The sequence below is a fragment of the Eubalaena glacialis genome, chromosome 3 (assembly GCF_028564815.1).
Source record: "Eubalaena glacialis isolate mEubGla1 chromosome 3, mEubGla1.1.hap2.+ XY, whole genome shotgun sequence".
NCBI lineage: Eukaryota > Metazoa > Chordata > Mammalia > Artiodactyla > Balaenidae > Eubalaena > Eubalaena glacialis.
The window spans coordinates 128,826,609-128,838,276 of NC_083718.1; the positions used below are offsets into that span (position 1 = coordinate 128,826,609).

General features: G+C 42.0%; 1 protein-coding gene across 4 annotated transcripts in view; it reads right to left on the minus strand.

The window, feature by feature from the left end:
* ST6GALNAC3 (ST6 N-acetylgalactosaminide alpha-2,6-sialyltransferase 3) overlaps positions 1-6,848 on the minus strand; it is a 544,206-nt gene extending 537,358 nt beyond the window's left edge. For all 4 annotated transcript variants that reach the window (XM_061184013.1, XM_061184012.1, XM_061184015.1 and 1 more), the window contains exon 1: positions 6,713-6,848. In XM_061184013.1, coding sequence (XP_061039996.1) covers positions 6,713-6,730 — 18 coding nt within the window. In that variant the 5' untranslated portion in view covers positions 6,731-6,848. The remainder of the gene's footprint in view (positions 1-6,712) is intronic.
* Positions 6,849-11,668: the final 4,820 nt, after the last annotated feature.

An 11,668-nucleotide genomic window follows, 5' to 3' on the forward strand; every position in this document is an offset into this window, starting at 1 on the left:
TGCCTCAAATCTAAACTTTTTTTCTCCCACCAGTCCCCAAGATAGGTTTCCTTGATTCAAGCTGTTATCTAATTACTAATGATACCAATAATAGTTTTGCCACATGTGTACAGCGCATCCTGCTTTACAAAGTGCATTCACGAACTTTATCTCTTTTGGATTCCAACACCACCCCAGGGGGGATGCTGGCTGGGAAGCCTGAAGCTTATATAATCTGTGGGTCTCTTTAAGAAAATGAATATAAATTATAAATACAAACATGCCAGAACCTCTTCCCAGAGCCTTGAAGGGGCCCTGAAGCTTAGCTTAAGGGTAAATCTAACTCTATCACTCCTCTCCTTCACTCCCACCTTCAAAGGGACATAGGGGTTTCTCAGCAAAGAGGGCTGTGGTCATGTGACTTGCCCAGGATCAAAAGGCTGTTAGTGTTAGAGGCAGACTTAGAACCTTCTTATTTCCCCAGTCTCTGTGGCCCCTCTATATCCTCTAGTTCCTCTGTCACAAAGGAAACTCTGAGGAAGAAACAAATAAAAATAACACAGCTAAAAGAGAGCTCCATCAGGAGATTGTTAGGAAGCTGTCTAGACTCAAAAGATGGTGAAATAAACTCAAAGCCCCTATAAACATTCACTGAATTGACACTGAAGGTAAAATACATACAACACTACCCAGAGCCTGGGTCAACCCCACCTTCACCACTTACTAACCGTAGGACCTGGGGCAAGTTAGTTAGCTTCTCGGAACCTCAGTATCTTCATTTGTAATAGAAGTTTACATGAGATGATACATGTAAAGCACTCAGCCCAGGACCCAGCCTGAACACACTAGGTGCTCAATAAAGAACAACTGTTATTGCTGCTGTTGTTCTCAATTCATCCAAAAAGCAAAGCTTTTACACAAGCAACTCATTCCCCAAAGTGTGCTAATGGAATGTGCAAAAGCATCTGCTCAGTCACAATAAGCCTAAAAATTACGCAGGGCAGCTACTGAGACTTCAGCGTTCTTTGGGCGGCAGAAAGAAATGTCATAGCAGATTTATTAAACAAAGTGCCTTGTCTATTCTACTTGCTGGGGTTACCGTAGAGTTTCAGGTTTGCAATCTGTGTACCTGTGAAGTTTCTGTGGCTTTCCAGTCTCAGTGAAGCCATATTTTTTTTCCAATCCTTTGAAACCTCATAGTTTGAGAACCACAAATTGTGGTGTGGATCCTGAGGTTTGTTGTTTGTTTTTTGCTTTTGCTTTTTTTGTTTCTATTAACCCAGGGAACCAAAATGATCATGACAAAAGATAAGTCACTCCTATACTTTTCTTCTTTCTTCTTTCCAGTCCAGGTCTCTCTTCCCCCTCCCTCTAGATTTCAAATTGGCTCCAGATTTTATGAGAAGCCCTAACAGATCTAAAAGAAACAAACTGAGAAGGAACTTAAGGAGAAAACTAATTGATAAACTCTAATCTGCTTGCTTATGCTAGAGTGAAAAATCCACGCATGTTTAAGAAGAATTAGGCTGCTCCTAGAGGAGACCAGGTTAGACTGTTGTCTATAAGTAGCATCTCAAAAAAAAATTAAATCATTTATACATTCAACATTTAGGAAACACTTTACTGTGAGTCAGACTAGTTGCTATGGATATCAAGTTGAATAAGACAAGGCCTTTTCTGCCCCCAAGATTCAATTAGGTAACTACCAACACCGCCACTACTCATATACTCACTAGGTATATACCTTTTTTCTCATTGAGTCTGTAATCTTACTTAGGGCAAGAACAGTATTCATTTACATATGCTTAGTAAACACTAGCTGATCGACCTACTAAAGGCCCCTGTGCTATACGAGTTCATAGTAAAACAAAAGAGTTGAGCTAATTTACAGTACAGGGTAATACTTGCTGCTACAGAGACAAGGACCAAACCATGGAGCCACAGAGGAAGCCTGAGGCAGGGGAAGACTTGACCACAGATGTGATGCTGAAATAGGAGTTGAAAGATAAGTTGAACTCTCAGTGGAGGAAAAGTGATAGCAGAGGGAATTTCCTGCAGAGAAAACAGCATGTACAATTACAACTAATAGCTAATAGTTATCAAGGACTTATTATGTGTCAGGTTCTGTAGAAATTAGCTCATTTATTCCTCATAGCCTTAAGAAGTAGGCACTATTTTTGCTCCCATTTCACAGATGAGGAAACTGAGGCTTAGAGATTTCACTGCTGGAACAGGTTGGTCTGACATCAAAGACCAGGCTCTCAATCCCTGTGCTATACTACAAAGGCACAGAGCCACGAAAGGAGGTCCTATATCTGCAGACTTTGAATTCATTTAGATAAGTGTCTAGCTCATGAGGAAGGGAGTAGTAGGTGGTAAAGCCAGATATGTGGGCAGGGGCCAGATTCTGAAGGAACTTGAATGCCAAGCTAAATAGCTGGGTTTACCCTGCAGGGCCTGGGGAGCCAAGACAAGCATTTAAGCCTACAAATGGCTTGATCAGCACTGTACTTCTGCACAATAATCTGAGAGTGATATGGAAGATGGGCAAGATTATGAGGCGCCTGAAGGAAAGGAGGCTATTTCAAAAGATAGACCAAATACTAGGTTCTGGACAAGGCAGAGGTGATAGCGATAGAGAATAATGGGCAGATTTGAGAGATTTCCTGAGACAGAATTGATGCAGTATGGTGAAGGATTAGGTCTGGGGCAGTGGGGGAAAAGTAAATGAGAAGACACCAAGCCCGTAACTTGATATCAACATTCATCAAATTTCCCATCAATCAAGACCAATGTAGGGACTTCCCTGGTGGTCCAGTGGTTAAGACTCCGTGCTTCCACTGCAGGGGCACGGGTTTGACCCCTGGTCCAGGAACTAAGGTCCCTCATGCCTTGTGGCACAGCCAAAATAGAAAAAAAAAAAAGGATAAATGTCATACGAGGACAGGTGACTGGTAGAGAAGATAACAGTAGCTTAGACATGCACCTACTGTGTTATTGTCTAACTGCTTCAAGTTCCTAAGTATCATCAACCTGGCAAAACCATAATCTTCTCCAAGGCAGAAATAAGTGTCTGTGTCCACATGTTCACTCAGTTTCCATTTCAGTACTGAATCCAAAAAAAAACCTTAATACAACTCACTAAATATGTGTTACATATCAAAGGTATACGTGATACTGTTCTCAAAAAAGTACCTGCTGACCAAAGGAAGAAATCATAAAAGAAAATACAAACAGCTTTTATTACATAAAATACTAAAGTACCTGTAATTTATAAGAGAAGAAAAACAAATGACTTCTATAAATTTAAGCTTTATTTCACTAATAACCAAATAAATACAAATTAAATATCTTTCTTGTCTACCAAATTTCAAAGACTTTTAAAACACCCCATGGAAAGAGACTGTCCCTTGACTTGATTATTCACAATGGCACAGCTCCCCAGGAGAGCTGCCTAACCAGGAGCATGGCAAGAAATGAACCTACTAAGACTTGAGGTGTTTTTTTCTGCAGTAAACTAGCCTATCCTAACTAATGTGCAGATATTCCCATTTAACCCCTAGAATAACCCATTGAGGAATGCATGATCATCTCCATTTTAGAAAATGAGGCAGTGAAATCAAGAAACTTGCTTATGGTTACACAATTAGTAAGTGGTGGAGCCATAATTAAAATCCACATATTTCTGGCTTCAAAGCCCATGCAACGTGGAGTAAGTATGTATTCCACAATTAAATGATTATTGAGGTAATCATTATTCTGTTATGAGAACCAGCTCTACACATGGGCAGAATGGGCCCTTACCATGCACAATACCTTGAGGGGATATTCTGTATGCCCCAAAAGACCACCATTTGCTGCCATGGTATAGGCTCCTCTTCTTAGCTAGTCAAAGATTCCTATTTAGGGTCACTATTGTTTAGGCAATAATGATACTTTAATCAACCTCTTTGTATCTCGGGATAATAAGATCTACCTCAAAATTCTGTTGAGAAGATTAGATTTTGCCCACAGAATAAAGTTGACCCTGACTCAAAAGTTATCCTTCTAAAACACAAGCTTCATCACAGTAAATTATATTCAGTCTTCAAAACACAGCTCCAGTATCATAAGTAGGAACCCTATCCTGATTATCCAATTAGAGGGTTCATTGCTTTCTCCCTCCATGCTTCCGTTATGCCTTCCACAGACCTATTATTCTTCACATTGTAACACATTCATTTACTTTTCTATCCCCCTTACTATACTGTAAGCCAGTGGAGAATGGAGTCAATGGCTTATGCATCTTGTGATACCAACACCACTACGGCAGAAAATATTTCATTAAAAACAACAACAACAGTATATCATTTTACCCTCACAAAACCCTATCAGGCATTCTACAACTTGGGCAAACTGAGGTTGCAAGTTGCAGTGACTGTCTAAAATCATATGCAGGAGACCAAGCTTGCACTGAATCCAGGTCTCTGGACTCTCCACTCCACCATGCAGGGCCTTTCAAAGACAAGGGGAAAAGGCCCACCAGAGGCCATCAAGACCATCACTGCACAAAGGTACTTTGTTTCTCAAAGGTGGTAAGGACTCTGAATGGTATTAGGGCATCTTAGAAAGTCATCACCTGGGAAAGTACAGGGAACAGAGTTAAAATATAAAGAAGGTTGGCAGATCTGGGTCTAAGTCCAGGCTCACTCTGTCCTTAACCCTGTTCCCTTGGGCAAATCTCTTAAGCTCGGGAGCCTCAGCTTCCTCATCTGTAAAATGCGGTTTTAAACAATGATACTCACCTTACAGGGTTTGATGTAAGACCAAGAGTTATATTATATGAAACAGGCTGAGGATGTAGTAAAGATTAATTAAATTGTAGTTATTATTATATGTGAGGAAAAAATAGCACCTATTGAATGCCTGTGCCACAAAGTATTTTTCACATCTTATATTATTTCATCCCCACAGCAACCCTGTGGAGTATTACAACCCTGAGGTGCTATTACTTTAATCTTATATTGAGGAAACTGAGACTCAGAGACATTTAAGTAGCTTATCCAAGGTCACACAGGTAGCACTTGGCAGAGCCTGCATTCAGACCAAGGTCTTTCTGAGTCCAAAGCCTTTGCTCTTTGCAGTTTACCTGTCTGCACCCCAAACTAGTTTCAGCGGAGAAAAAATAAGGAGGAATCAGATATGCCCCAAATGTCTGAGGTCAGTGTGAGGGGCTGGAAAGGGAAGGAATGGTTGGATCGGATTCATTTGTAGCTTGGGATGCGTATTAAAAATGTTTGGAACACGTGCAAGATGAGGCAGGGGAGAAATCAAAAGGGAAGAAGACAGCCAACAATAAATGTCACGCTCCTCAACTTCTCTTTCAGTTAATAACACAATAAATAGTAGAGATGACTCATCTTCATATTTCAGTCCTTGGGCTAGGAGTCTCCAGGGTAAAAATCCCATATTGTAATACCAAGGTATTATTTCCTCTTGATCTTGCTACCATTATGTCCCAGAAAATGTTCTGAAACCAAACAAAGGAAGTTCAGAAAAATCACAGGAAATACCTCATCTCCTTTACTCTAAGAAATGGAAACAAACTCTACTAGATTAGTCTCTTATTTGCATCATTAACACCAAGGCATGTTGGAAGAGGATTCAGGTAACTAATACAGCAGTAGATGGCTTCAAATCATCCTACAGAAAAGTAAATGCTCTTTCACAATAGCACAACCAAAAAACTTGATTTCTGGTGTTTTCCTCTGTCACACACAGCTCTCCCAAACTCGGAACAAATAGGCCTTTGCGTTCCCAGTCAAGGCCCAGGAAACTTTCATGCTGTGAATGTTTTTGATTCATTCAGTCAGGTTAGGCACGAGTAGAAACAGTAGTCAGAAAAACAAACAAACAAACAAACAAACAAACTCCCTATGGAATAAAAAGTTCTCAAGTGAGGCACTCGTACCAAGTTCTCCCACCTGATGCCACAAGTCTGTGAACCCAGAAAGATGCTCAGTCCAGGCTAAGAACACACTTGGAGAAAGAAAACTCAACAAAGAAGGGGTGGCTGAGCAGACTCTGATAGGGAGTGAAATAATTTTGTCTGTTTATGAGCAAAAGGAAGGTTTGTCCGTTTAAATTTATAAGCAAAAGGAAGGCTTGAAATTCTCTACTAATAAATACACCCTCTTGTGAACTTTTCCGAAGTAGAACTAACAGCATATAGAGTTAGCAGATCTCACAGAAAACTCATTCCTAAGGGACTACCTGTAAACTCTGAAGTTTCTATCTTCATACGATCAAATGTTCGGTAGAACTCCCTCTGCACACTCTCACCCCCATTCAAAGCGCTATACCCCTCAGCACCAATAACCCATGTCCAGCCTTTCCTTTTCTCTGCGTGGCCCCAGAAAGGCCTCAGGCAACAGAGCCGCGGGACTCGCGGGAGCACCCCTCCCCTCCCTGCCATCCCCATTATTCGGCACACAGCCCTGCTCTCCCCTGGAGCCAACAGTCTGCAGCTCCTTCAATGCAGGCGCGAGAAGCAGGAATGGTCGGAAGAGAAGCCGTGCCAGCTGCATGTTTCAGAATCTCCCTCCATATGCATTTGCCAAACGAACAAAAAGAAAATCAACGCCAGGAAAAGACAACTGAGACGAGGATGCCGTGGGACCGCGGCTGGCTCCACGCCTCTTAGCAGCTAGAGGCAGCCCAACCACGCGTCCAAGCCATAGATGCGAGTCGTTACCTTCAGGATGCCGGCCATGGCGCTCCGCCGGCCCTCCTGCCACCGAGCAGCGGGGCGCCTGGGTCAGGGGCAGTCCAGGCGACAGGCTGGAGGCTGGTACCGCTGCAGGACCGCTCCAGCCCACATTCCCGCAGATCCAAATAAGGGGACCGCGGCGAGAGCTGCGCGGGCACAGGCACCGCCCCCCGAGTCGTGGGCCCGCCCCCGGCCCCGTCCACTGGCTGGCGGCCCGCGGGGCCCCGCCCCCAGGTCACGTGCCGTCCCGGGCGCCGGCGGCTGCCCATCGGTGCTTGCTACTTTTTCTTTTCTCTTTTTTTCTCTGTAAACGTTCTGTCGTTCATTGTATATAAAGTCGCTCAACAGCAGGCAGGGATCTGGGTCCCGCTGGGGAGAGAAAGTGGCCTTTTCTTCTCCTCGATTCGGTCTCCCCTAACAGATCAGCGAACTCCTAGCAGACACTTCACACTTTAATTCAGTGGGTTTGGAATCACCCCTCCACAGGCTTTGGGTACATCAAAGGATTCTTCAAAAGTAACAAAAAAAATTCTCCCTGAGCTGTTTAAGGAAAGAACCTTCGCTCTGCTTAAAGACTCTGTGATGACCTTACCTAAAAATAATTTGCCATTAAAAGGGAGCACAAATACCTATCTCCGAAAGATGCCGTGAGCCGTATACTGTGTATGATATATTTTGTTTGTAAGTACACACACACATATATGTATATGTGTGTGTATATATAATGCATTGCTCTTTCCTGCTTTAAGCTTATGTTTGTGAAAAAATGTGTGTATACATAAATATACCGTAAATAGCATATATGTGTATATGAAAATATAGTATATTCTCATATATATACATTAATTGTATAATTAATATATAAATTGTGTGCGTGTGTATGTGTGCGCGGGCGGCCGCGCACATGCACAGGACTTAGCCCTTTCCTGCGACAAGTTTAGAATTCGATGAATTTTGTTGCAACTTCAGTAACAAGGTTAGATCTACACATTCCTATTAGGACTGGAAACCCAGAGATGCTATTTTTCACCATCCAACCTGAACTCTCTGATGCTAAAACAAAGGGTGATACAGCAGGTCCACCTAGGAAGCAGGTGGCCTGGGAGAAGACATGTTGTGGGTCCTCTCCACCTCTCCTCAGCAAACCCTCTTTCCTTGTTGAGTGAAAATCAACAAGGAAAGCCCAATTCCCCAGCAAGAACTGACTAAGAGAAGCAGAATTATTTCTATAACGAAAGTAACATCACACACATAGCAGAAAAAGGGAGAGACCGTCCGTCCTGTGTACATACGCAGATCTCCACCACTTGGTCTGTCAGAGAAATCTAAAAACCAGGCCCAAAATATTTACCCAAGAGGTCTCGCTTGCTGGAAGCCCAGTCTAGTTTGCCTCCGTGGAGTCAGGAAAAGCACTGCGGGCTGCCGGTGGTGGCTGTGACGTCATGAGATTGGCTCACAAATCGCAAAGCAGAAACCTCGGCTTTCAAGAGATCTGGTGTTTTCTTGATGTGAACACGCAGAATCCTGGGAGAGCAGGAGGAACCTCGGGAAAGGGTGGAGGCTGAGCTGTGGAGGAACTGCCTGCTCCCAAGGGAAGCTCCTCTTTTCAGTCTCGCTGAGGGACCACACTCTGCTCTCCCACTCCTTCCTCCAGCCCCTCCATCTGCTTCAGATATCTACTGTATTTTCAGGAAGAACTCCTTGATCATGACTGCATATTTCAAACCACTACTTTAGCTCAGTCTCTAGTGGGTCAAGAAAACCCAGTATTTCATCCATTTATGAATTCAATAAACCTTTATTGAGCTGCTACTAGAAGAATAAATCTTTTTTTGAGCTACCACTAACTGGAGGAGGAAACCTTTATGGAAGTACTACAGGACCTATCGGAGATGAGAGAATGATTTCCGTGGTCTCTAACATCATTTGAGGTTCAGCCAAGTGGGAAAGATGAGAGATACATGACAAAATAACGTGGTAAGGTCCTTAACCAAAGTGGAAGCAAATCTCTAAGGAAAGAAGGACTGAGCCTGACAGGGTGGCAGGTGGGAAGGGCAAGGGTGAGCAGAGCTCTCTTTCTCCATCCAGAAAGTCTGCAGGTCTGGGAGACAACACGGCAGACTCCAGCGAGCAACCCCGCTGAGCACTTCCTTGCTGGGTGACCTTGATCAATCTTCTTAACCTCTCTTTAATCCTTAGTTTATTTAATAATATATAATTCCTTGTGAGAATTAAATAAGATAATGCTTGTAAATCCACTTACCTCAATCTCTGGCACTATGAACATTCTCAAAATGGTAGCTCTTTTTCCTAACGGTGGGGGGGCTGGGGGGATGTTCACTAAAGGTAGCTTGTAGGAGAATATGAATAGGATGATTGCCATTCTCCTCGGGTGTCTCAGAAAAATAAACACTGAGGAGGCAAACATTTAGCATCTTGTGACTTGGGCATACCACAGGGAGGGTTTCACTAGCTCTCTCAGTCTTGAGTATGGATCTCTCAATTAAACTCCCACCCACCCATGTCCACACTTCCCAAAATGTTATTCTTTTATTAGCATCCATAAATTATAACTAAATATAGACAGGAATAGTCATATTTTATAACAACCTACAAACAAACTCAATCAATTCTAGAATAAATCTGGACCAGAAGTTTTACAGAACAATATTAACAATCATTTTCAGCTGGACAGCAGTTGGATGGGGAAGAGCAGTTAGATGGTAATAAAAGCACGTTCTGAACCTATTAAGGGATGAAGGTGCAGCTAGATGTGCAGGTGGGTGGGGGCTGGGAGGAGGGTATGGTCAGGATTTTGTTTGTTTGTTTTAAAACTGACCAAACTACACGAATAGCTTAGTCTAGCCCAGAGATGTAGTATAATTTTCCAAGTCTCAAGTTATGTGACTTACAGCCAAAAGCCTGTTTCCAAAAATAATAATAACAGAACGGAGGCAACCTGCAATTATATGCAGTATCCCATTTGATCCTCACAACATCTATATGAATGTTGTCATTCTCAGCTGGTAAGGAGGGGGAACAGAGATTTGAACCCAGATAGTTGGACTTCTGCATCTGCCATCATAACTGCTACACTCGGCTGCCAAGTAGGTGAGGAGCCTAATCTCTACTATTTGACACCATTCAAATTTAGTCTATTGTCTTAGTTTTTTTTAAATATTTATTTATTTATTTATTTGTCTGCATTGGGTCTTAGTTGCGGCATGAGGGATCTTTAGTTGCGGCATGCGAACTCTTAGTTGCAGCACGTGGGATCTAGTTCCCTGACCAGGGATCGAACCCAGGTCCCCTGCATTGGGAGCATGGAGTCTTAGCCACTGGACCACCAGGGAAGTCCCCTATTGTCTTAGATTTGATAGTCAGAAAACATAGGGTAAGAATATATCCTCCCTAGGATACATCCTAGGATACAAAACCTAGAGCAAGTAGGTAAGTCTGTGGAAAATAGATACATTCTATCTTTTTGAGTGTACAGGATAGGTACACTCACTTGTATCTATAAACCCTAAGATCTTGGGTCCTACTTTAACAGAGACACTGCACATCCCATCCAGGTCTCCTATAAAACCAAGCTGTTACCACCTTCTGTCCATGAGAATTATCTCCAACCAAAGACTCTCACTGCTGTATCTCGAGTATGACATGGGTGGGGCCTGCCATGTAGTAGCCTGCCAGCCCTTGCTTCCCTTCAAGGTAAGATCCTTGGGGACTGGCCCTATCGCTGCCTTAGCCTCCTGAGGGCTCTTCTTGACACTAGTTGGTCCGTCTTCCTTTTCCTCGCCAGCCTTTCACCAGTGAGATCTTAACATGCCTTAAGGCTGAGACCTCATGAGTTATGAGAAGTCATGGGCTAAAATGTCCTATTTAAATTCAGTTTTGCTTCATTGTAAACAGTCCCATTACCAAGTAATTCTCTGAGTTAAATAGTTTCCCGATAGAACTAGAATTAAAATGCAGACTCCCATAACTTTTCCAGTTTCATCTTGCACACATATTAATTTAATATATTTGTATTCAACACAGAGACATTTATTAAGGTTTTAATTGGATCTCAGTTTTTCCCATCTAAAAATTTTAAATTAATTCCAGACATCATAAAACTCTCCTTGTCATCCACTACATAAATTATGCTTCTATAGGAGACTGTGACTGGAGATGCATTATACAACGTTAGGGGAAAGTCATTTTTTTTACATTCTGAGCCAGGATACGAAATGGTTTTCTTCTAGAAACCATTGCGCTGTTACAATTTTTACCTAGGAACTTTTTCATATCCTAAAGCATATTTCTATCTGTCCACGTCCACGTGTGTATCTGTATCTGTATAAGTGTCCAAGTATCCTGTAGCTGTGCCCTTCTAGGTGGATATTTATGAGAATATATTGACATGTGAGTTAAGCTTTATTTCCCTCCATTTAGGGTAGAAGATCATTCCAAAATGTCATCCATTTGGCATTCCCAAGACTTGAGCTTACTGCTTTTTCAAAGCTTTACACAGTTCTCATCCAGAATTCATCATTATCCCTGACTATACTGATACTTATGTGGGATCAACTCCAAAACAAGTTATGCAGTTTGATTTTAAGTTGCATCTTTAAACTATTGTATATTTTCTCATTTTCTCTTAATGTTCTCCCTTAACTTCATCTCAGCTCTACTCTTTCTATTGAAAGTTCCCATCATTTCTCAAAAAGATTTTTTGCAAATGAACCAAAAAATTTTTTTAAAGATACCTGTTTTTAAATAAAAGAGAAAAATCTGAAATTAATGTTTTTACCTAATTTTTATTACCTAAAAGAATGTAGGTTTTAGCCAGACTTGGTTTCATTAAAGCATTCCCCCTAAGATTTTTTTAAAACGTAATCAAATGAAAGCAAACATGGCTGGAAGCACTGGCATGTCATTTGAATTTGGTTTGTA